General features: G+C 41.6%; 1 protein-coding gene across 4 annotated transcripts; it reads right to left on the bottom strand.

Moving 5' to 3' along the window:
* Positions 1–3,149: 3,149 nt before the first annotated feature.
* wnk2 (WNK lysine deficient protein kinase 2) lies at positions 3,150–24,754 on the bottom strand. 4 transcript variants are annotated; one of them, XM_010771925.1, is made up of 28 exons: positions 23,347–24,754; positions 19,360–19,532; positions 18,847–19,067; positions 18,267–18,424; positions 17,483–17,571; positions 17,035–17,254; positions 16,028–16,280; positions 15,445–15,749; positions 14,153–14,185; positions 13,838–13,954; positions 13,084–13,146; positions 12,334–12,897; positions 12,127–12,176; positions 11,845–12,007; positions 11,643–11,759; positions 11,397–11,567; positions 11,041–11,083; positions 10,790–10,930; positions 9,715–10,586; positions 9,419–9,476; positions 9,253–9,317; positions 8,407–8,996; positions 8,084–8,316; positions 7,763–7,993; positions 7,477–7,575; positions 6,674–6,718; positions 6,237–6,559; positions 3,150–5,459 (listed from the first exon to the last, which is right to left on the bottom strand). In XM_010771925.1, exons 1-28 carry the CDS (start codon positions 24,019–24,021, stop codon positions 5,160–5,162), a joined length of 6,372 nt encoding a protein of 2,123 aa, XP_010770227.1. In that variant the 5' UTR covers positions 24,022–24,754; the 3' UTR covers positions 3,150–5,159. The 4 variants fall into 4 exon arrangements, with proteins under 4 accessions (XP_010770227.1, XP_010770225.1, XP_010770226.1 ...); XM_010771923.1 differs by lacking the exon at positions 13,838–13,954 and having other exon boundaries at positions 13,084–13,491; XM_010771924.1 differs by lacking the exon at positions 13,838–13,954 and having other exon boundaries at positions 7,501–7,575; positions 13,084–13,491.
* Between the last annotated feature and the right edge of the window lie 531 nt (positions 24,755–25,285).

The following is a 25,285-nucleotide window of genomic DNA, read 5'->3' as shown; positions in this document are numbered from 1 at the left end:
GTGGTCTGGGTAGGAGGCATACTTTAGGTGTCTATGAGCGAGGCAGGGGAATGTACACATAGCGAGTGACTAACTGCTACGTCCCGTACGGTGACTAGACTAACGATGAACCTGGATCTCGTCAAACAGGTAACCTCCTTCTTCTTATGTACTGTTGAGTGCTCTCAGTGAGAGTCAGATATGACACCAAAACAAAGTTAAGTAGATAGTAAATCAATGTTTATACACTATAATAGACTTGTGTTTCACCCAGTTTTTAATAAATAGTAAATAACCTTTGGTAAAAGGTACTAGCGAAAAAGCCAAATATGTTAAATTCTTACCGAAATAGAAAAAACTCTTACTCAAAAATAAAATAAATTAAATAAACCCAGATGTCGTCGTACTTATGCTCTTACAAACAAAGGTCCATTTACCAGGATTGTCTCCGCACCCACAAACACTTTTTTACTTGCCCGCTGTCTCGCCGACCGACAGGTCGTGCTAGTCGACACGTCGCAGTAGTGTTTGCCTGCACGAAGTGCACTGGAGGCCTCCTCTCCTGCAGGTAAAGAGAATTTTTGAGTAAGGGACGACAGAGCACCAAAGGAACGCAGAAGAGGTACGAGGGACCACCCTCCTCGATTTCGCGTACCTTTGCTGCGTCTAAACGCACACTCCCTGCGTATTAGGAAATAGTTGGACCTCTTCCTGGGATTGTCCACAGACGCTTAATTCTCCACAATACTCGATCCAATACTCCGTACCGATGTTACACCACTTAGACAACCCATAGAAATTCGTATATTGAATGTAGTACTGTACATAAACATATTAATCAAATACGAGAGAATAGTTATATAAAACAGGTTTGAATCGTATTATATACGATCGAGTAAAGTTTCTACTGCAACGGGTAGTTAATTATCAAGACTTTTACCTCCAACTGTACACACACAACAAACGCCATTGTCGCAATGGTACAATTTACTGGTGTCTCCCCACACCAGGTAAAAATAAGTAAAGACAACAACACCGTACAATTGTTTGGGTTTATCTTGTACATTTACTCTCGATCGTAGGCTCTACATATGTCCGATACGCGTGTGAGCAGCTTCCTAACTAGACTTACAAAGTCATTTCGTAGATGAGGGTTATTCAATTTTGAAACTTACTGAATATACCAATTTGACTAGAAGTTTTCCAGTTGTTCCTAGACCATACAAGAGCATTTCAAATAACACCGCGAGGAAAATCTATATTTATACTCTCAGACTTAAACTGTATAACACTTCTTAACTACACATACGTCAACACAAAAGTACATATCGTCGCTATCTCAGGGATTCTTCTTAAACTGAACAACACACACTAGTAAGTAACTTGTCAATTGCTGCCAGTTAAATACTGTGAATTTCACGGTACGTTTCTTACAGTGTGGCTTTACATATCTACATATCTTGACTTATCTTCCTTATTCATTGGGTGCACAATAATGCATATTTAATTAAAAAATGCATACATTTCTTAACAGACTCCTGGAGAGGGGGGATATTCTCTAAATGTTCAGTTGTTTTTTTAAAGTTAAGCCGTTAAATGTACATTCTGTGTCAAAAATACACCAGATTTAGAGGTAAAAAGTATCCAGCTAGCTTAATAACAACTCTGAGAACTGCATAGTGTGGACGTTGGTTCTGGACTATTAAAAGTGAACAGTATGTTATTTTATCTTTTTTTTTCATCTTGCTAAGATGATGGCAAAAGATGCATCAGGATACTTAAAAAGTATCTCTGTACTAACACTCATTGTGGGATCATTGTAACCCAAAACAATCTTTCTCTATCTTTTTTCCCTTTTCAATGGTTTGCAAAGGCTAAAATCCCAAAGTTCCCTCCAGAGGGAGTTTCTCTCCCACACACTCCCCCCCCCTGCCCGAAACGCCTCCATTGGAATCGTTGATTTACTTCGCCGACATCAATATGTCACACTTGCAATTCTATTGGCTAATGCTCAAACACATTGTGAGCTATATGCTTAGAGGAGGGACATCTCTAATCGGTTGGCCAATCACAACAGAGCCAGCAACCAATCAGAGCATACTGGGCTCTGGTTTCAGACAGAGGGTGAAAAGAGGTGCTGCAGCACAGTATGAGAGAATAAAACCCTTTTCGAACTTTAAAACATTGGTACAAAAACTAATAGTAACATAACAAATCATAATAGGGCACTAAACAAAGTCATAAACCAAGTGTCTACATATAACCAAGCCTTAACCATAGCAGATCAGAAAGGGATCATGCTGCTTATTTTTCTTCCGTGAATTGTTTCAGTTCTTGAAGGCAATAAACTCATGTATATTGTTGATGTCAATACATCAAATACAAACTGATATGCGTGTTAATCTTCCACCAGGAACCCATTGGCAGTGCTTTACCCTGTGCAGATTGGAGCGCTAGTGTTTCAGGGTGTGGTGACAGTGTGGTCAGGTTAGTGTCTATGTCAGCCCACAGAGCTACAGCTTTACAGCTGAGGGTTCTGCATCAGACCAACCACAGCCTACTGAGGAGAAGGTCAGGGCTCCTCCACCAAATGTCACACTGCTGTTTTAGGCCTGCTTTAACTCACATCAATACTTATGGCGGCATTGCTCGTCATTGTTCTTCTTAGTGGAATATTTCATTCTTTTTCTGTTGCAGGAGAGGAAAGAACGGAAACTTTAACAAATGGGTTTAGTAATGTGAAACAGCCCACCTTCCACCACACACATGCACATAGACTCAAACACAGTCTTGTAATTAGATGTCCAATCAATCAACTCCCATTCCCCCCTCAGTTAATAAGCAATTAAACTCCCTCAGAGGTGTAAACATTCAGCCAATCAGGCCCAAACACAACAGCCATAAGCCAATCATAGTGTCAGTTTCAAAGAACAACAGGACATAAAGAGAGAAAATTACAGGACAGAATACACACACACACACACACACACACACGCACACACAAACACAAACAAACAAACACACTCCTACATTCCATTCCTGCCGGGAATGGGACACAAAAATAAGATTCACTGCTGCCCACAGCTTTCAATGCAAACTCAGACAACATTAGACAATTTAGGTTCGTATGTTCACCATTCACTGAAAATAAAACAAGTACAAGACTAATATTGTATGATGTCAAGCAAATATTAATTTATTATATAAGTATATACAGCTTTTGTGAAATAGTACCAATTTTGGAAAACAGGTGATACAGTGGGCGAAAGGAACCATACACCTAGCTTGCTTTGAAAGCATTAAAGAGATCAAATACAGGATATCATCACACTGTGCAAACATGGAAGGTTTTTTAAAGCGGCACTGCAGTCGGGCAGCTTATTCATCCTAAAGAGCACTGCTTCTACTTTTGTATTATGTGGCTCTGGAAATGTCTTTCCAAAAATTACAAAATAACCCTTATCATGTCAAAAGTCCTACTGAACAGCATTCTGGGAAATTTAGTTCTCAGTATTTCTCAAGCTTGACCCATACTCTGTCTAATATTAATATGCTTACTTTTTGACTACATAGATGTTTGCCTCTGCTTTGTATTGCCATAACACGTCGAGACATTAATGAATTAGGCAAACGTATTCTTCAGCAGTAGCTTTCCTAATAAAAGTTTTACAAGAGCTTTAAGTATTGGAAGTGAAAGTGATGATTGAGGCTGCACTATTGAAAAAATGTAAAGCATGACAGTGTAATATTTGTTGGAGATCTTTGAGTTGATTCTGCCATATACATAATTAGCTTTATATCATGTGATCATTTAGATCACAAATGTGGTCATGTAAATGTGATCATTTAGATCATGTGAGGCTAGCGTTGGATAAACATCATCTAGAAAACCTATGCATTGTCATAATAAAATGTCAAACAGTTGTGGCTTCTCATCTATTCATATTTTTCATGAGCCTCTCACATCATCATATCATCAATATGTATCAGACAACAACCAATCACAAAATAATCTCTGTAAAACTACAAAGGCAACCATATGTAAAGCTACAGACGGCATTAGAGGTATGGCATGACGATGACTTTGACTCAAGGTTGAGTCCTTCAGCCCTCCTTGTTGTATTGTTTCAATGCTAGTTTCTCTTTATAACATCCTCTTGAAGCAAACCAAATCAACCTGTACACATTCAGAATATCAGTGTATTCATGCAGGAGGTGGAAGGTTGTAGAGCAAATCCCACAAATAATTACTTCAGTGAACAAGGTTTAGTTTTACAATCCGTGATATTTGATGTCTCAACATGACCAGATAAAAGTATTTTTTTATGTTGTGTTGCTAAATTAAATGTGAAATTCCACATGTATTATTCAAATCACATCAATTACCTTTGGAGGTTAAAGCATATATAGAACATCTGGTATCTGCTTTGAATCTAAATGCTTCTCTTCATAAAACTGAAACCTCATTTCAAGGCACTCTCACAGGTGTTTTTCCACCTGAAGATAAAATTCAAGTTCATTCAAATCTCTTAAAGATATTTCAAGCGCTTGTGCTGGAAGCATTTCATCGATGAAGGATGAAACCTACCCTTGGACTGAGGGCAGAGTAAAGCAACCGGTCCTAGTGACCAGGATGTCAAGTCTTCACAGTGACGGCATGATGGTGGCTAATGAGGTGTTGCATTAAGACACATATCTGCAGCACCGAGCAATGGATTATCTGATGTTATCCGTACAAACACAGAGGCTATGTACAGACTCACAATGATTCATATATACACACAACCATAGAGGTGATATGAGCAAAAAAACATGAACTATTTATATAAACATACTATTAATGAACAGTTCATTATATACATTTAATGAGTGGTAAGGTACATTAATAAGCTATGACAAAAATGTACTATTTTCAGCCTGATTGGTTTTATTAGGCTTCTTTACCTGTACTACTGCCATTACACTGCACTGAAGGATTATATACTGCAATATGGACATGAGGTATGTTGATACGAAATAACTAAATAACTTTAAACTCAAGAATGAATATGAGTATGTACATATGATTAGATACATGCTGGTTAAATATATATATATACAGTATATGCACATAAGATTGACTAGAACTATAGTGAGATTTATTTTTGGTAACGGAGTTGGAAGACACAATGCTACTTAGGTTACAGAGTCCTGGCTTTGGGGTCCGGCGTCTGATATGATGGAGCTGAAGTCGGGCTGGGGACGCCCTGGGATGAGCATACAGCAGGAAAGGCAAAGGCTCCTGAAGGAAGAGGAAAGAGCAACCCAGGCCACTGGCTAACAGAGAGAGGCGAGGACACGGCCCTGAAAGCAGCAGGAGAGCGAAGCTGACAACTGCCATGGGGCCCAGTGGAGGGGCTGCTAATGATTGTTGACCCCGGGCTATCAGGCCAGGACAGAGAAGCACTGCAGGCCTCCGGACCTGGGGCTGTCCATGATACCTAACAGGGTCAGATAATGGGCCGATTTTGAATTTCACAATAATGATTAACTGCATGTTATAAAATACAATCAATTAGAAAGGGTTATTGCTGCCCATTATATGTAACACTTCCAGGACCAAACTTTACACTTTTCTATTTACTAAAGCTAATGGTTAATTACTGTCAGTGTCAGGGAGTAATGAACTAAATATAATCAAACTAGTACTACATCGTGTGTTGTCTTAAAGGTCACCTATTATGCAAAATCCACTTTTTAATGTATTTTATACATAAACATGTGTCACATCTGTGTAAAGAGATTCTGAAAGTTTCAGGAAAAAAGATTCGCTCACTTTTTGTCCTGATCCATTTATATAAAAACCTGTCTGAAAATGAGCCGATCAGATTTTGGCCACTTTATGATGTCATAACGATTTTTTGGCTTGTGTAACCATTAGCCAATTACCAACCAAGGTATTTGGAGCCAAACACTTCAGAGACATGTTTTGTATATATCTGAGACCTATAATATATTCATGAAAAACAGTATAATAGGGGACCTTTAACATATACAGTAGTTTAAAATAATTGTAATTTCCCATAATCCTAAACTAATCAAAATGCCTAGTCATTTCGTTTTGTTCTCCACTTCAGGCTGCATTATCTAAAAGCTGTGGGTATATGCACAACTACCACTGTACCTCTATAATCAACTTAACTTTAAAAATATGTTTTAATCATTTTTGTTTTATATGAATGCAGAGCAAACTGGTGCACAACTAGCAGGAGACTCACGTCTGAAGCACTTGTCAGCTGTCCATGTGTTCGGTGCATAACCTGATTCCAGAGCTGCTGCCCACTGATGCTCAGAGAGTTGGTGCCAGGCCTGTGGGTGACGATAAGCACCTCCTGGGCCCAGTCCTCCATCAGCCGCTGCAAGTCTTCAGACAGGTTGTTTTCATTGGCACTCATGGATAAGCCAGTGTATGTGGCTGTCTTGTTGTTGCTGTTATTTGCCTGAGCTTGGGCCAGTCCTGTCACCGGCTGATGAGAAGGAGGCGTGGCACCGGCAGGCGGCTGCTGGGATGGATTGAAAGCCCCTGGCCCAGCTCCAGATCCTGAAGAGACACAAATACACCCATACCATGAAATCATGTTGTTGAGTTAATTTAACCAATTGAAATCAACCCGCCTTTGAACTCATTTTAGCCAGACACAGTCATTTTACGTACTGCTGCCACGCTCTTTGCCGAGACACAGACGCTTCAGTGTTGTCCCTGTAACACAAAAATACTTTATACAAATGTACATTTCCATTAGCTCGTAATAATGTTAAATAACAAGATGCAGTGCAAAACAAAGATGCTGAATACTGCCACAAAACAAAGAACCAAAGTAAAACCAAAGTAACATTCAAAGCAATCAGCCCCTTAAAATAAGTGAGTCCATTTATAAGCAAAATCATGCAAGTGAATTATCCATATCAATGTGCATTATCAGTTTTAGAGAGATACAAAGATAAAAAAGAGAGGTTAAGAAGCAATGAGAAATTAAAAATGTTATGGCTGATTGGGGGGCATGCAGAAGTCTATTGATTAGTAATGGATGGTGGTTAAGTTGAATTGTTCAAATAGCATCAGTATGAGACACTTGAAATGTGAAATAATGCCAATTATTTATAAAAATTAAACTTCATTTTCCAAACCTCAACATTCTGAAAAGGGTAATAGTTCATTAAACAGGAACCGTGAGTATAAATACATATATAATAATAATATAGATATTAGAGTCAATCAAAATCTCTACTTTACTTTTTTACTTTCATGGGTTTGAAAAAGCCATATATTTTGCGCTATCAAAAATAAAAGATAAAAGAAAGTGGTAAGGATGAGGCAAAGCGTTAAAAACCTGGCAGTGTTGCATAATATTTGGCAAAGACAGAGAAAAATATATCAGTAAGCTGAAAGTAGAGAAATACAGGATGATGACGATAAACAGAAAAATGAAGCTATGCGGGAAGAGAAGAGGTACAAACAGATAGACAAAGACACAGGCCCACTGAGAAATCTAGCTCGTGGCTTGCTACTCGATTTATAGGTCACTCTCTCTGAAGTTTGGGGGTTATTAGACCAGCCTGTAGAGGAGTATAATCAAAGAGGGGAGAAGATAACAGGGTAAGAAGAGCACATACTGAAATACCCAACCTTATTGTAAAAATCCACAGTCATGTATTTGTTACTAATTCTCTGTTGAATAAACATGTTTACAGCCTTGTATTTGTGTAAAGACTGTCAGGCTAAGATCTTTGGTTGTGTGCTCACCTTGTCCCTGTGGAGCTTGTGTGCCAGTGCCGTCTCCTTGTAGACCACCGTAAATATTATCAGAAGACAAAGAGCCCTTGAGGGAACAGGGCTGCTGAGTCTGCACAGGCTCTGGCGTTGAGCTGGGAAGGTGACTGGTGCATGACCGAGCCCTTCCTTGAGTGGGGAAAGACCCTTTGGCTGGAGAGCCATTTAGGCTCACTGTGGGTTCACTTGTACCTGTAGCAACAACTGAATACACACACACAGGCATCAGAATGGCATACTCATTGTGCCAGTGCTGTAAATATTCAATCTTTGACATTCTGAAAAGTGACTCACCTGTTCTGCTTGAGTCACTACTTTTGGTTGTCACATTTCTAAATTGTTGGACCAGAGGGCTGAGAAGTTTGCCAGGCTTCAGTCTGTGCTTGTTGGACTTCTTCCTACGCCCCGCAGGTGGTGCATCATGAGAAAGACCCAGGCCAGGAGGAGGAGCTTTGCCAAGCCGGCAATACAGCAATTCCACTTCCCCCCGCTGATTGGCCTGCAGCTCAGAGATCTCCCTCAGATGTCTGAGGGGATGGAAGCGACAGCATAGTTGTCACTAAAAGTGTCATGAAAAGACATTTAATAAGGCCAAAAGCAACTATGGCTATACTCACTTCTCCCTGAGTCTCTGTAGTTCCCTCTTCATGTCTGAGTCCTCCATCTCTGAGTCATTATCGCTGCTGGCATAGGCCGAGCCGTGCATGCCTCCATGCCTGCTTGGTGAGTCAGAGCTCTGCACACTACTGCTGCGCCCTGAGCGACGGAGGAATGCCACTGCCCTCTTCATGAGGTCACTTCCTCTGCGCTCAGAGCGAGTATGTTGTGACGGGGTGGCAGGAGCCATCTTTGCAGGACTGCTCTCAGCCCCTGAGTCTGAGGACAGGAAACGAGCATGGACCGTGACATCCACAGCAACAGAGTTGGATGTCACGGCCCGAGGCAGAGTTTCCCTCTTGGCCATTGATGGAGGTGTGTCCAGGTAAAAATCTGGCGGGGCAGAGTATCGGCTGCAACGCATCCTCTGAGTCATGTCATCTTCTGTGCTAACCACAGAGAAACGGCCAATTGTGGTGGATTCTGCTAAGGCCTCAGCCTGGATGCAGTCCTCACTGTACCCTACAGGGTGTGCTGGTGAGGCAGCGCTGCTCCAGCTCCTCTGCTTCACATCTCGTCTGTTGGCTGCTTCAGGAGGAACAGAGATGATCTGAAAAAAGAAAAGAGCAAATCAGCTAAACACAAGGCATTGTGCAATGCTTCTGTTAGAGCATATGCATTGAACTCATCTAAAAACGCAATTATACTTGCCCCTTAAAACTACAGTTGGCTAAATGTCTTTTTTGTCATATTTGCTGAAACTTCTCTCAGGATATAGTGATATTTTCAGTAATATGACAAATTCCTCATAAAAGTTGCCAACTGTGTTTAAATGTGTTTAAATGAGTAAAATCTTGTAATCATACTTTAAATCGGCCTCTTGTTCCAGAGCAGGAGGTGGAGTGAGGAACGTGTCTTCTTGACAGGGAAGCTGCAAACATTTCAACAACAATGATCACTGTGGCACTGCCAAAATCAACAAATAGTTAATGATAGCAGGTTGTTAGATTGATTAGTGTGTGTTGTACATACCACACACAGCTGAGTCACTCAATGTGCTCAAACTATCCATTCTCTCTGGAATTTGAGGCTAAGGTGAGAGATGAACAAAACAAGCAATTATTAATTACGATAAAACCATTTATTACTTTTTTATTATACACCTGTTAATGTAGACACAATCTTTAGTCGATCTCTAACTAAATATTTCTCATGAGATCTTACTGTAGATGAAATCTTACTCTAAAATTAGAAAGTGTTATTTTTCATGCAACTAAAATACTGTATATTTTCATTCAGTTTAACAAGTCACTGTGGATTGTACTTACTAGCTGTTCTCCTACCCTGTAGCGGCCCTCCCCTATCGGCCCCGGCGTGCTGTTTCCGGACCCTCCTGTGGCACTATCTGGACCCGGAGGAGACTGTATGTACTCGGTGCAGGAGCCCGGGGTCTCTGCAGCACTGCCTGATGGATACATGGGAGCATATTCCTGGTAGAGCAGGTTCCTCAGCTTCTCATCCAGTGTTTTTATAGTGCTGTCCACAAAGCCTCCACGGCCAAGCCTTCCTTCACCATCTGACTCACCATGCCCTGCGCCGTGCTGGGATGGCGCAGGGCTCTGGGGTACCGAGGACATTTTGGTTCCTCCCACGCTGGAAAAAGGCTGGTGAAGCACCACAGGTTGCTGTGGGCGCTCGCTGCGTACGGCCGAGGCATACGATACAGACGGAGGATCTTTGGCTGAACATGGCTCCTGGAGTGGAAGTGGAGTGAGAGGAGGCACAACCTTTAAACCGCTCACATCCAGAGATAAGGGCATAACCAGAGGGCAGCAGGGCACTTCGTCAGCCATAGCAACAGCATATGACATGTCGGGCATCTGCAGAGTAGCATGAATTGGAGAGACGGATTCCGAAGGGGATCCCCGTGACTCATCAATCGGGAAAGACGTATGTGGGGATGACGGGGGCAACGTTTGTGCTTTGGCAGGCTGAGCATGATGAACACTGGGCTGCACCGAGCTGCCAGCAGGCACCCCGGATGTCACTGACTGAAGGGTCGGGGGAGCAGAAACAGGGGGAGACAAGGTAGCTAAGAAAAGAGGGTCTGTGTTGGACATTATCGGAGGGCTACAGAATCCATAGACGTCATAGGTGAAGCCTCCACTTCCACCAGACATTGTGGACGACGACCCTTCTTCTGCAGGACACAAAAATCAAGATGAGAGAAAATTCTTTCAATTAGTGTAAATATATACCAACTTTTTTTTAAACATTTTATTTAAAAGCTATTATTGCACACAAGAGCTTTAGGCTGCAATTCATTCAGCTGCCACAAAGTAGTGCTATTGTTCTATGAAGCTGTATATTTTGGCTGAAATTGCTCTGTAGCAACAAAGTCACCTCTGGGTTTTGCAGTGACACTGTCAGCAGGCTGGGTAGTGGTGGAACTGCCTGGAGACTGTGTAACAGTCCCATCAGACGGGGTCTCCTGGCTGGATGTGGGCGTCTCCTCAACGGGGCAAATTATGAACCATCTCTTTCCTGTGTGAAGAATTGTTCAAACAATTTCCACTTATTTTCTTCCAGGTGAATGTGACATTCAAAATGAAGACATGCAGATGGATACAATATGAAGGGCATTATTGTTTTACCGTTCTGCTGGTAGACAGGCTGATGTGCTCCAGGCTGCTGATACTGCAGAGAGAAAGACAGATGACAATGAGCTAAATCAATATTATTCTTGCCATTCTGTATTTAAATGTCTATAACCATATCTGATTGAGGGAGTAATGAACAACTGGTACATATAATCCAAATAATATTTGCAGTCAATTCTAATAGTTCAACTTAATTAGTATTTGCATACTGATTCAGGTAGCTAAATTACCAAGGAAAGTAATGATCAAGCTGTTATACTGTCTTAAAATATGAAAGTTTAGGACATTTTTAGTTGTTTAGATTGCACAAGTCAAGCGTTACAAAAGTTGACGAGTATAGTCCCTCTTACCTCTCCTGCCAGTCCTTCAAATATCTGGAATTGTTCAGGACTACAACTTAGGGCGGAAACCCTTTCTCCCTCAATGTCTTCATTCAGCATGTCTTCAGCTTTATCCACAATGTCCTTTAGCTGGTCAATGAAGATCTCTTTCTCTATCAGTAAGATAAACCCATTCTCTACCTGTAAGCATACCATTTAAAATATGTTAAACAGTGTCATAAATATAACCAAATAATTGTAGAAGCTTCAACTAACCATGTAAGTGGCAATTTCCTCTGGAGCATCTCCATCCAGATCAAATTTAAAGGTCACCATTTTGTGGTTGTGTGTCTCCAGCTGGCATTCAACCATTTTATCACCAGTGTTGCAAACCTGTGTGGGCAGGAAATACACTTAACAATCATACACATCACAATTTGTAAAAAACTATAACTTCAAAAATGACAGCATGACTCACATTTAGCATGCTCAGTTTGGGTTTGCTGGTCCTCTCTTGCCGGGAGCGTGTGCGGGCAGACTTGCGGTGATGCTTCCTGGGTTTCCCGTCCACCTTCCCTCCACTAGCCAAGCTGTCATAGCCATCACTTGTTTCCTTACCAGATGCCACATCAGAGTTAAAACTATAAAATAAAAAGTTTAACACTTTATTACCTCTATGTCGGTGTCAGCATTTTCACCACACAAAGTTCTATAGAATCTGTTAATAGCCGAAAAACTGTAAAAATCTTGACACACACACCTGTCATAGGCATAATTTGGTAAACCTATGGGTTTGTCTTGAAGCGCATCCTGAAAACAGAGAATTGTGCATGTAAAAAAAACAGTTAGGAGACCTTGGTAGAAGTTTCATTATTTACAGAAGGGATTCTTGCAAGAATATATAAAATATTTAGTAAATATATGCATATGTGTATTGATCAATATTACACGCAAAAAACATACACACCTCTAGACAGGACTCTTGTTGAAGGGTGCCGGATGCAGAGGTGGACTCAAAGTTTTGCTGAGTTGTGGCCACGCTGGCACTCTCAGACACTGAGCCTGCTGTCTGGATGCCAGCAGGCTGCAGAACTGCAGCTGGGACAGAAGCTGCAACAGGGGCTGGGGCTAAGCTTTTCGATAAGTTTTTTGGTGATTCAAAAGGGAGATCTGACGCAGCAATTGGTGCTTGAACTGGGGCTATCGTTTGCACTGCCGTCGGAACTTGTATTGGGACTGACAGTGGGTCATTAACAAAGGTTGGATCCAAAGTTTGAGGCATGACTTCAGCTCGATCTGATGCTGAAAGCTGTTGGGTTTGTGCTGCGACCAGAGCTGGTGTTTGTGTTTGGGACTGCGTTTCAACTAGAGCTGGACCTAAGATTGAGGCTGCAGTTGAAACTGTAGGAGCACTTGTTAAGTCTTGGACAGCTGTAGACATTTCTGCATCTACTCCACTTTCCCAGAGAGGAGTCTGTACAGCAGGCAACCCAGGGTGGATCAGGGCAACACTACCTTGTGGTGGAATCATCTGTACCAGGAAACAATAACACATTTAGGGAATTGTTCATCAATCAATTACAACTGGTTCATTTTTACCTCTAAATCCCTAAACACAAGCCCTGCATGCATTATATCCACAAGACACATTGCTACCTTAGTATTAGAGATTTCCAATGGCCCAACCACAACAGTGAGAACTAAGCTAAATATTCACCTGAACAGGCGGCTGAGCCAATTCCTGCTCAGGGTAGGGGGCAGGGTATGGGATAGGTTGTACCTGGGAGAGAGGTAATGAATGGGTGGTATGGAAGCTAAAGTTTGTCTGAGATGTCAGAGGGCCGCCCTGCTGCTGAGGCATTGCGGAGGACATGTACATAGCTAAAAGTGGAATAGGGAGTGCAAAGTTAGGCATGTGCTGAGGTGTGGACAGAGGGGTCTGAGGGGACCCGAGAGAGGACAGGGCAGAGTGAGAGGTCAGAGTAAGGGAGGGTTGGTGGAGTAAGGGTGAGTAGTGGGAGCTAGACATAAGATGGCCACTGCTGCTGTAGGCACATGGCAGAGGAGTAAGGGGGAAGGATGAGGGCTTGAGGCACCCTATTTGAACAGGATATGGTGAGGAAAACTGGGAAAGAATGGAAAATGATCAAAAATGAACAAAGGCAACCAGTCGATAGAAATAACATTCAGATTGGCCCTTTATGTATGACCTACTAACATTTGTAAGATGTTTCTAACAAGTTATCTAGCATAATTTGATGTTTCTAAGCAAAGTCACACATCATTTACATTTGCCACCCATTTGCTTTTATTCTATGCAAGCAAGGGTATGAAAATATTGCTTCCTGTAGCGAAGCAAATTTGCATCGTGGGAATTTGAAGTTTGGTGAACTTTCACGCAAATATCGCCATGGCAGGGGATGGTCACTGGTCTTTATGTGTGACTGTGCGCTAATGCTTCTACAACGCACCTGTGTGCTGATCTCATGGGGCAGGAGTGGGGGAGGAGTACTGGACACTGACTGTGGAAAACTGGTAGGTATGTCAGCAGGACTCAGGTGAGGTGTGGGCTGCTCAGCAGATAACAACTAAGAAAACAATGGAGAGTATAAACTGTGTGATGGAAATACAAAGTGATTTCTGCATTAAACTTAAGAAATTGAAGTCTAAGCTCCACTTTAAAAAAGGGAGCTGCGTGGCAGGCAGACTTAATTTGATCCAACTATTCTGTGGTGTTTGTAGTGTGCTGTAGCCCACAGTTAAGTTAAAATAAACGTTTTCCATACCTGGGGCAGGACAGCAGCTTGTTGAAGTTTGCACTAAATGGAGTAAAGGCAAATGGGAAGGAAACAAAAAACAAATGTAAAACCATTGACATATACACACACAAACAAATACTGTGCAATATGTGATGAGGAATTTAAAACGGGTATCAGATGCAGTTTGTACCCACCTCACATGCAGATATAACAGGTGATACTGAATACCGATGACAGAATCAGTATTTCTAAATATCAAACAAGCATTTGGGACAATTCCCTCTGTTGGCAAGTGTTGACTTCCAAGGTTTTGCCTTCTACTTCTGCTTTTTTGTGTCTCACTTAAGCTGTTGCCAGGGCCTGTCGCAGTTGGTGCATGCAGTACCTGCTCCTAGGTGGGTTGAGCAGTAAACTGTGGCTGTGGATTGCGGTATGCAGCTGGGAAGCTCTGTGCTGTCTGCCTACTCTGGTGCATAGTAGTGGCTGGTGTAGATGGATCCGAAATAGTCTGTCAGAAAACATATAGTGGGGTTTACATGTATTGGGCCCTGTTTTTATTTGTAGTCTGACATGGTCATGTTTGTGTAATTTAACAAGTAATGCGATAGAAGATGATGTGATGGAAAAGTGGATCAGAAGAGATATCCACCCTCATATTAACTCAGTGGGAGCACAATTTTGAGGGTGGGGAAAGATGCGAAGGGGAAGTCAGTCACTGGGTCTGGTTGACTGTTTGAGAATAGGGCCAAAAAGAAAAAGAAAAGTGTATGTAGGAGATGAGCCGGGGTTAGAGACTGAAGATAAATTAGCAGATGTGGAGAAAAAGTGTATATTTTTGTGTCACAGAGATGCTCCTCCCTTTGTCTTAACCATCATGAGGAGAGACATGATGCAAGCCTTTCATTGGAGGTGGGGGCTGTGACGCTCAGACGGAGGGAGGAGGGAGGCAGTCAACTCAGGGGACGCAGAGGTGAATTGAAATGACTTGCTGAGTCATGATGTGAGTGTGTATGTGGGGGCATTTGAGAAGATAATAATGATGGATTACGGGCTGAGTTAGAGAATACGAAGCCTGTGGCATGCGCTGGGTTCTATGCTATTGGCTAAGCTAGATCCTGTGGTGGACATAGAGTGGGGCTTTTATGCATTGTCTTAGTGAGAGAGGGTTTTCTAACCTTAATGCCTGACATGGTAGGACCTTCTTCCAACACACTGTTGTCATAACATACAAGGCAATTGTTGCAGTGTAAAATTCCAAAGATTTCAATGAAAAAAGTTACGAAAGTTTCCACAGAGAAATTAGAAATGCTGTCACTCACGGTTTGAGACTGATAAGGCCCCTGGTGCAGTTGTGATGCAGGTTGATGATAGGCCCCAGAATGCAGCTGATCTGTGGTTTGCTGGTAGGCCCCCTGGTGTAATTGAGAGGATGTTTGTGTGTAGCTTTCTTGAGAGGCCTGTGCTGTGGGTTGCTGGTATGGCCCCTGGTGTTGAGGCTCAACCAGAGCAGGAGGACTGTAGATCATCTGAGCTGTGGAGATAGGCTCTGGAAGCGATTGGTTGAAGATACTCTGCTGATTATTTAGATCATCTAATTGCATGGCAGGGCCCACTCCGCTGTCAGCTGTAATAACAGAGTGAATAAAACATTACATTTCTCAACAACGTCCTCTGCAGGAAGGACGGACACAGAGAAAGGACAGGGGAAGCATCTCATTAAAATTCAAAAGCTGGGTGATGATGTCTTATGATGACTAATCGGTCTTACTCGGATGCTGCAGTCTCATTTACTTTCAAATATACAAATGTAACGATTCATAGCAGTGTGTCCTGTCCTGTTAATGGATTCATGAGTTTGTATGATGTTTGTGTTCATGTGTTTTACTGATTGCAGGTTCTCACATGTGGTAGACGTGGTGGCTGGCACGGTGCAGACCAGAGTCTGCTGTTCCACCTCCTGTTCCTCACCATCTGTTGTAGCTAATGTGGCTGCCTGTGGCACGGCGGGTCCGAGCACCTTCAGGAGGTTCGGCTGCGGCTTCTTCACAGCTGGAGAGACAATCCGCTCCCTTTTCCATTTAATGAAAGCCACGCGGTCCCGGATGGACTTCCCAACTATCTTTACATCACAGTCCAGAAAAAAACCTGATTCCACCTACAGGACACATGCTAGATGATCACTGCAGCTCAGAACAAACTAAGGTTGTAATTCCACAGTATATGTAATCAATAAACAAATTGACATTCATTACATGGGAGAGCAAAGATCAACCGATCAGTTACCTTTAGTTTTAATCAATAATTACATCAAGCGTATGATTACTGACATGACCACTAAACCAGATACATTACCTAACTAAAAGGGCCCAGGATTGTGTTAGAAAGTAAAGACTGTATTATAACAAGACACTTCTGTATACAGAACCCTTTGTAGTGCATTTATACTACATAGTTAATAATCCACAACAAGTTGTCCTGATATATAAAGGCATCCCTTTGAATTACCTCCACTCCCTCATTGTGTGTCACCGTGCCTAGAAGAACAAAGAAGTATTGTTGCTATGGTTACCTGCAGCTTAATCTTCCTTACGCACTGAATTTAAGCTATTTTTGAAGTGTCAATGAATTTTAACAGACACAAGCCAGCCAATCAAAAATTGGTATTTTCAAAGAGTCGACAAATGAAGTTTGTGGGACAGAAAAGTGAGTCAGGGCCGGTGAAAAAGCAAAGGTCAATATACATCCAAACAAGTCTTAAGATAAAAGGGATAAATCCTTTGTTTAGATCTCCTGATTGTTCTGGTTTAGTACAACTATATACCCCCAATGGCATAAACGTTACAACTATTTTCTGTGCATATTTATCAAAATACAATGATTATTTTTGGTAATTCAAAGATTTTGTTTACCATTTCTTGGGCAACAACCTCTGGGACCTCATTATCCAAGTCAAAGGAAAACTCGATGGCACCAGTTTCCTTGTACTTCCCCTTCAGCTTTTTTGTATCCTCAACCCACAGCTTCAAGGCAATGGATGCTTTCTTGCCATCATCGTCTTCATTAAGCTCTACCCTCACGCCTGTATCCTCTGCAAAAAAGGCATGATTCAGGAGGTCCTTGATGGAGTACCTGCAGGAAACAAACAAACATCAGATACTGCCCTGGGCTACGGGCCACGATGATAGTGACCTCACATCAATGATGCATAACACACAATAACATTGACTGGGCCAGAGCCAAATAATGGTATTAACGTCACACTGCAGGAACAGAAACAAAACAACACAGGGTTTTGTTAAAGGTCAGCCTCTATCTATCTACAATATGCGTCACTGCCAAAGGTCCAGCTCCCCTTACCTTTCTTCCCATCTGTGGCAGATACATTCTCCGATTATTTCCTTGATTTCTGGGTCACTGACTTTGATGTAGCTAGCAGGTTTCACCCCCTGCAATACAAACAAGCACTAGCATTTATCAACTCAAGAAATTACAAATAGCAGTCCTTAGTGTGTGACTAGATACCAGGAAGTACAGAACGTGCTGTCTGCAGGGTAATAAAACATACATTCAAAACCCATTTTTCCCTAGAACCTTGACTCTGGGGATTAAAAATCTACTGCGGTACAATAGGTTTTCTTTGGCACTGAAAAGATTAAATGAGTGTTGAAATTAAATGAGAAAGGATTCAAAGTGTAAGATGGAGTCATTTTTTAAATAAAAAAATATTTAACTTTTGCGAGTTAAGGTCAGACTAAATGTGTGTATGCACTGAAAAAATAATAAATAATGTAATGTAATTCTTAAGATGTAAATCCACCCTTGCTTTGAGTTTTTTTTGGCAGCTTATGTTAGCAAACATTTCTACATCTCACTTTATAACTCTTAATTATGAGATTTCAAGACGTACTTTAACAACGAATAAATGTGGGCAGGTGTCATCAATTTTTAACAAGTTAAAGATTGTGTGGTTATTCAATCCATCAAAAAGCATTTGATTATTTATCGTGAAAACAATCATTGGCTGCAAACCCTGTAAATGTCTCCAAGTTTAACAGTCGATATTTATTTATTTCATTAAGGACAGCTAATCCTGACTTAAAGCAGTTGTAATAGAATTTGACAGTCTTAAATGTGATCTTACACTGGTGACTTTTCGGTAGATCTGAGCAGCATTTTGACACTCAGAGTAGGGATATTCTGAGGTGGCCATCTCCAGCATACACATCCCAAAGGCGTAGACGTCCACAGACTCATCATAGTGCTCCTCATACATCTCTGGGGCCATGAACTCAGGAGTGCCTAGAGAATAATGCAAGAAAACACGGATAAATGATAAAGTAAAATGCAGTTTTAAGTGTGTCATCCTATTTCAGAGGGATCAATGTCAGTGTCAAGGACTGAAACCCAACACAGCTGTTTTTAGTAATCACTCACAAGACAGACAAGAGAGAAATTGTTGGGATGCAACTTTGAAACTTTGATTTTATGTTAATCTTGTTTTAAAAAAACGTGTTCAATCAAAGCTTAAGGGCCAGATATTTCCCTCGGGAGTTGTTGGTCTTACATACTCCAGGTAACCAGAGTCAAAACAAATGAATGCAAATGTTGCTCTGTATCATTTCCCATTTCATTTTAAAAGGTGATAATGTCTCAACTGGAGCAGAGGGTATAAAGAGTTACTGCAGGTTTAAAACATATCTCTCATAAAGACAAGGACTTACCGATAACACTTTTAGCAAAAGAGGCCCTTTTCAGTGTCGCTAGGCCCAGATCGCCTATTTTGACAGAGCCTGTAGGACCAGTGATGAAGATGTTGTCACACTTCAGATCTCTGTGGATGATTGGAGGGGTCCTTGTGTGGAGGAAGTGGAGGCCTTTGAGAATCTGCCTGCACCAGCTCCTAAGAACTTTAGGCTTCATCACCTTAAAGCGCTTCAGATACCTGTGGGACGAAGGAGATGTTCAAGTTGTCAGCAGGTAAATACTTTTCGGGTTCAAACCACATTGACTAAAAATAAAGGCAATATGTATAAAACTTGATACACATGATGTTGACCGTCCAATTGTCATTAAACTGTAAGGTGAACTAATATTAGGAGACTATGTGCAACTTACAATCAGTGATTTACTGATGGGTATAAGGATGAAAAGGACACACATGAGCTAAGACGGAAAACATACCATGACTTCACCAATATCAATAATTATAGAAAAGGGTTTTAATATAGACTTACGTTTTAAGTGTCCCTGAGGTCATCAGCTCTGTCACCAGAACGATACATTTTTTCCCTTTAACCGGTGATTCCCAGAAGTCATAAAATCGCACGATGTTGGGATGCTGGAGAGCCTTTAACATCTCTGCCTCCTCTTTGAACCTCTGTCTCTCGACTTTTGATAGTTTCCGTTCCTAGGGAGAAAAATAATTTGAATGTAAAATAATGAATTCTCGGTTCACCCACTCACTTTTGTCAGTATGCTAGAGCCTTAGGAGAAGCTCCAGTGCTGTTTAATGTATCCAAATTGAACAAGTTGTGGAGGGGGAGGAAGAAGGTGCTGAATCATCGTCGTTTTCAGTGTTTTTCGAATTTTCTGACAAGAGGTAAAGGAAGATAAAAATCCCCTTTAAACCTTCTTTAAATAGTGTACCATTCCTTCAGATGTGGGCACTCCGTTACAAATGCCTGTGGCTCATGTTAAGAGTGAACACAGCATTGGCATTTGGATATGTAAACATGCAGGACTGAACCATCTACTTCATTTGATCAGTGTGTAAAACACAGGACTCAATAAACTCACCCATTGTGAGTAAAATCCTGAGTGGTGTGATACAGAGACAAACACATCTGTCATGCCGGATAAACAAAAGATTACATTTCATTATGATGTATTTTTAATCAGTTAATGTCAAATGTGCTGCGGGTTAAAAATAAAAAGTAATATAAGAAAATAACAATAAGAGTTTTAAACAGCCACTAGAGATTCCTTCTCATCCATCAAAGAATACAAGACATAAAAAAGAACATAATCATTCATGTTAATGTTCAATTCTTCAGAGTTTAAATGCTATCTTTGGGTAACACGCCTGAGTGAATCCGTGTACACTGGATCGATATTTTAGCCCCTGCCTTCCCTGAACCGCTGTATAAATAGTAAAACAGCTGACGGGCGAACATCCTCTACATTTCTGTTCTCTCCAGTCAGCATGGCAGATACAACCCAATGGCCTCAGCCTCTACAAAATGCTGAATGACCTCTGGATTTTTTTCCTGCTGTCTCAATGCACACATTTTAATGGCAACGATAAGGTTGAATGTAGTATTTAAAATGTCTGGAATTCAACAATAACCTCTTGTACATCACTTTGCATTGATTATTGACTGATGCTGGGGAATCAGATTTCATTCAGTCCACAGTGACCTATGCAGTGTGCAGCATTACATGCTCGATTACGAGCGGCATTGTGAAGGATATGCCTCAACTGCTTCAGCCCTTTTCATAATGGTGATTCTCATTAATAACAAATATATTACAGTAAAACTATCTTTCTGGTAACATTGTCCAATTTTCCAGGAAGTTTATGTACAGGTTAGTAATGGTTCTTGGCAGAGAGAAGGTCTGAGCAGGGTGTGGCACAAAACAAAGAATCTTCATTTTGAACAATAAAAGCATAGAACAACAATATGAACAGCAGGTTTTTCTCAATAAGTGTGGATTGATGAAGAGACTAATGCTGAAATGAATATAAATATAGTATTCTTGAATTGCTGTGTATGAAACACTATGAGTGTATCTTGCTGTCCTTAGCTGAACCCCTCTCCTCTCTCTTTCTGTCTTGGTGCAGAGGGCTGAATCAGCAAGATTCACTCTCCAGTTTTAGTATTCCTCATTAAGCCATCAAACCCGACAAATAATGTGAAAAAGTGAGACACAGATCTCAAGCTGGTGAAATGTTTTGGCAGTTTACTGAATTAGGTTGCATCATTTGCTCACTTTGGGTAACAAATTGCTGTTTAATAATCATTCATTGAATAAATAAGTAACAAGTCCAGCAGGCTGTTCTGCTCCACAACAGGCACTGGCGTCTTTTTAAATCTTATTTATAAACCTTTTAATGAAAATCTATGTATTTGGCTGTCTCATTCTTAGTTTTACCCTCAAACACACACAGTATCTATATCTATTTAAGTTGCAGCAGCATTGTGTGAGTGATGCACACAAGCTCTGCAGGGCAAGGCCTTATCTCTAGGGACAGAATGGTTGAATCATCACTAAATCTCATCAGAACCTGCTCAGACGCAAATAGTTACTCTAAAAAAACATTAGAGCCTTACCCGTGAAGACTTGGATACTAAACGTACTCAAAGCTGAGAGGAACCAGGCTAAAATGTGGGTTGAAGTCGGGACAATTCATCACCTTTTGCCCAATAATTTAGGAACACATTTCCTTTATTCCAACAAGGGTTGATTGAAGTTGCCCATGCAAATAATGCTCGTTATATGTATAATATACATGTGCATAAAAAAAATGGTGAACTTCGCGTAGCCTCACTTGAATCTGGAGCTGTGTTGTTGCCAACAAAAAGCTGTGAGATAAGCACAACGTAATAGTGATTTCATTCTATGTCTAAACCTTATTGAGTTGTGCTGTGATTACTTATTCCCCCGGGCCTGATGGGGTGAACCTGAGTTCTGCAACAGTAGGAAGACAAAAAAAAAGCATCTGCTCTGGTCGTTATCAAGCCGCACCAAACCTATAAAATACTGCTGCAGGGCTGCGTCTGAAAGTCACAACCAGTATCCTCATTATGGTCACTTTAAGATAGACTAAAGTTCACAAATGTATGTTGAGCTCCAATACACAGGTAGCTAGCGCATTGACTCAAACAACGCATCTAATCGAAGTCTGATTGAAAAAATATTTGATGGGAGACACTGTAATGATGTTTTATTGACTTATTTCCAAGAAACTCATGAGCACATCTTTGGTAAACACAATATTTAAAGTACTGTAGTGCTTTAGCATGACTCAGTCTTAGACAACTGTCCATTATATCAACTAATAGAAGATGTGTACTATTGACAGTGGCTGAACCAAATGCCAGGGTCGTTTCCCTGGTAGTAATTTGCTCTATGCAGGCTGTAAAAGATTAGAAAATATAAATCCTAAAAGTTGATACATTAGTTAGTGATACAGTAAGCTGTCACTGCTATAATGTTTGTATTAGCTCCATGCTAAAATGATGACTAATTCAAGTGTCAAAAGATTACCTGGCAACACTGTGAATGGGCTAAACACTGTTAAGGTGTGAATGCTGAAATACTTTGATTTAATTTAGTTATATCTCAAGGAAGTATACAGCTGACAATTAGAATATTAAAGTCTCGTAATGTCTTTGATAAACACAAAAGTACATGATAAAGAAACATTAAGGGTGGGAATTATGAGAGGAAAGGCTGGAGCAAAGTGAGTGCTGACAAAGAGAACATGACTGACAGTCACTCACCTCCTCCTCACTGTGCCCTGTAACATTACTCTGAATAATGCCTTTTCTCAGTTCCCCCATAGGAACCAAGCGCAGTAATTCATCTGGTGCTGTAAAGCATATAGTACCTCAGCAATATCAGAGTATAAAAAACAATAGAACAGAACTATTCTGTTGATACAATTCTTTAAATCAATGAAAAATAAAAACACAACTAACTGCAGACTAATTCATCAATTTCAACCTGCTCTTTAAATGGTTGACCCTAGTTATGACAATAAAAGCCAAGAAATACAAATAAATAGACAGATAATCTGACTATTCACATTCACTCTAGGGTGGGTTTTGAGGCATCTGTGAGAAGTTAGTGTCACTTTGTCATGCAAGGTGAATATGACGCTTTACTGGTATACTACCTGAGAGATTCCTGACGGAGAGTTTGTAAAATACTATAATTAATTAAGTAGCAGCATCATTAAACTAGTCCTTTGTTTTCTTGAGAGAAACATATTGGGTTACCTTTGGCTGCAAACTGACTTTTTGGGCTCATTGTTGTTTTTTAACAAACCACTACCCACAGTGCTGTTAGAGATAATAATCATATAATAATCATATAATAATAATAATAATAATAATAATAATAATGGGTTTCATTTGTAACGCACTTCATATTTGAAGACAAATCCCGAAGTGCTATATCAGTGGCTAATGTTGGCCTTGAATGATGAATGAACCCACCTGGAGTTCACACCATGCCACTTCGACCCAGGTGTCGGTGTCAAGACCTTTATAGACAGTCTTGAAGGACCCTCTCCCCAGCTCAATGTCAAACTTGAGAAAGCGCCCTCCAGGTGAAGTGGACACAGCCTTCATCCCTGGCTCCTCTTCGTTCTCGTCACTTCCGGCTTTACCTGAAACGTCCGAAGGCGCCACCTCTACCTTTGGCTCGGCTTCGCTCCGGTGTCTCTTCTCCTCATCTGCACTCTCTGAGGGGTTGTCCTTCTTCCCCACCTGGCTCTCCGTGCTGGACGTCTCCTGGAGGCCCAGGTGGGTTCCTTGCAGAACCCGGGTTCGAGTCCTATCAACGATGGTCCTCAGGTCAATGTTCAGCACCGGGCTGCTGTTGACAGGCTCCGGCGTGTCCACCGGCTGCTGCTCCTCGGAGTCTGACAACCACAAACTCCGCCGGATGAACCTCTGGCGGACCAGCGCGCGATAGTCTGTGGAGGGGTATGCGCTGGGGTCACTGGCTCCTCGCAGGGCTGCCATTTGGATGTTGTTGACATTGTGGTCCGTCCCATTCTGATATATAGCCCTACTGCCGTTTGCATTAATGTCCGAATCTAAATTGGGTGCTGAGGAAAATGTGGATCCCAGTGGCGGATCGTTACTGGAATGATCCGCCGAATCCATCCCTGCTGCTCTGTTAAGCGCTTATCGTAGACATAGTGCAGAGAGGATGATGCTCCTCTCCCGGCGGTGAGAGAGTTTACTGCCTACCTGCAACACTCGCATGCAGTGACGCAGTTCGCCAGCTCAGGATGGATGTATGGCCTTATGCTTCAAATGTGTTTAGGAAACATAACACCCCCACAAAATGTCCAGCTCGGAGGATGCGCGCATTGCCACCTCACGCCCCGGTCCACCTTGCTGCAATACAGCACGGAGCTATTCAAGTTAAACCTAATGTGATTACCAGGTCAACATATATGAGCTCACGAACACAGTTCCCTCCACATTGCATAAGGTCTGCTCCAGCGCAAACTATATAATGTGATTTGTTCCGCAGACAAACCGCTGGCCTGTGTGAACAGAGGATGTTTAGGCTGTTTCGCTCACTAATCCCTGCAAAGTCACATCACGGGAAGACCAAGAGCGCAGCTGTCATCCCCTGTAAACAGTCATCCAGCGTTTGATGCAAATGAATAGCATGGTGTTCAGGGTGAAAATGAGTTCCGAGAAGTGCGACCTCAGCTTCTTTCCGTCGCTCCTTTAACTATCCTCCTTACTCTCCTTACAGTCCCGGGGAGTGCTTGATAGAAGCGATTATCAGAGATGTCTCACTGCGGCATAGTTTCCCTCAGGTCAAATAAATCTGCTCATCTGTCGTGCAGTTTATATGACTGCTGTCTTCCTGTATTTAATCCCGTCCAGGTTTAGGAAAACTAGAATATTTCACGGCACAGCCCACGCCCCTAGCAACAACACGTATCCAATAACTCGGCACGCTTTTAGGCGGCACCCTCAGCCTCCCGTGACAGAGGCTGCATGGACCCTATGCATGGCCACATGTCTGTCCGATGGTGGCGCGGTAAGCTTCCTGTGAGGAGATGTCTGTCTAATATATACATATATATATATGTGTGTGTGTAACGTACCAACCAAAAGGGACGCTGCTAGGGATTATGGGCTACCGTGTAAAACGCACCGGAGACCATTTTAATACAANAATAGTTTGTTACGTTGTGAACACTTTCTAAATAATTGATAAGCTTTTATAACACATGAGATAAACAGGGCGACTGTGACCGGTTGCTTGCCAAATAGTGAGCCCACTATTTGGCAAGCAACCGGTCACAGTCGCCCTGTTTATCTCATGTGTTATAAAAGCTTATCAATTATTTAGAAAGTGTTCACAACGTAACAAACTATTCGTAAACCCTTTATAAGGGTAGTC

The sequence above is a fragment of the Notothenia coriiceps genome, unplaced genomic scaffold, assembly GCF_000735185.1.
Source record: "Notothenia coriiceps isolate Sejong01 unplaced genomic scaffold, NC01 NC01_scaffold00010727, whole genome shotgun sequence".
NCBI lineage: Eukaryota > Metazoa > Chordata > Actinopteri > Perciformes > Nototheniidae > Notothenia > Notothenia coriiceps.
Note: the sequence above shows the minus strand (reverse complement) of the source record. Positions and strands in the feature narration are given on the sequence as shown.

What these genes read in the sequence shown, in the direction of transcription:
- wnk2 (XM_010771923.1), bottom strand. Translation starts at nt 24,021, where the DNA reads ATGGATTCGGCGGATCATTCCAGTAACGATCCGCCACTGGGATCCACA. An exon ending in GCCTGTCTACCAGCAGAACG is followed by an intron (nt 10,931 to 11,040) that starts GTAAAACAATAA and finishes TTCTTCACACAG; the next exon opens with GAAAGAGATGGTTCATAATT. An exon ending in CTACAGAGACTCAGGGAGAA is followed by an intron (nt 8,317 to 8,406) that starts GTGAGTATAGCC and finishes CCATCCCCTCAG; the next exon opens with ACATCTGAGGGAGATCTCTG.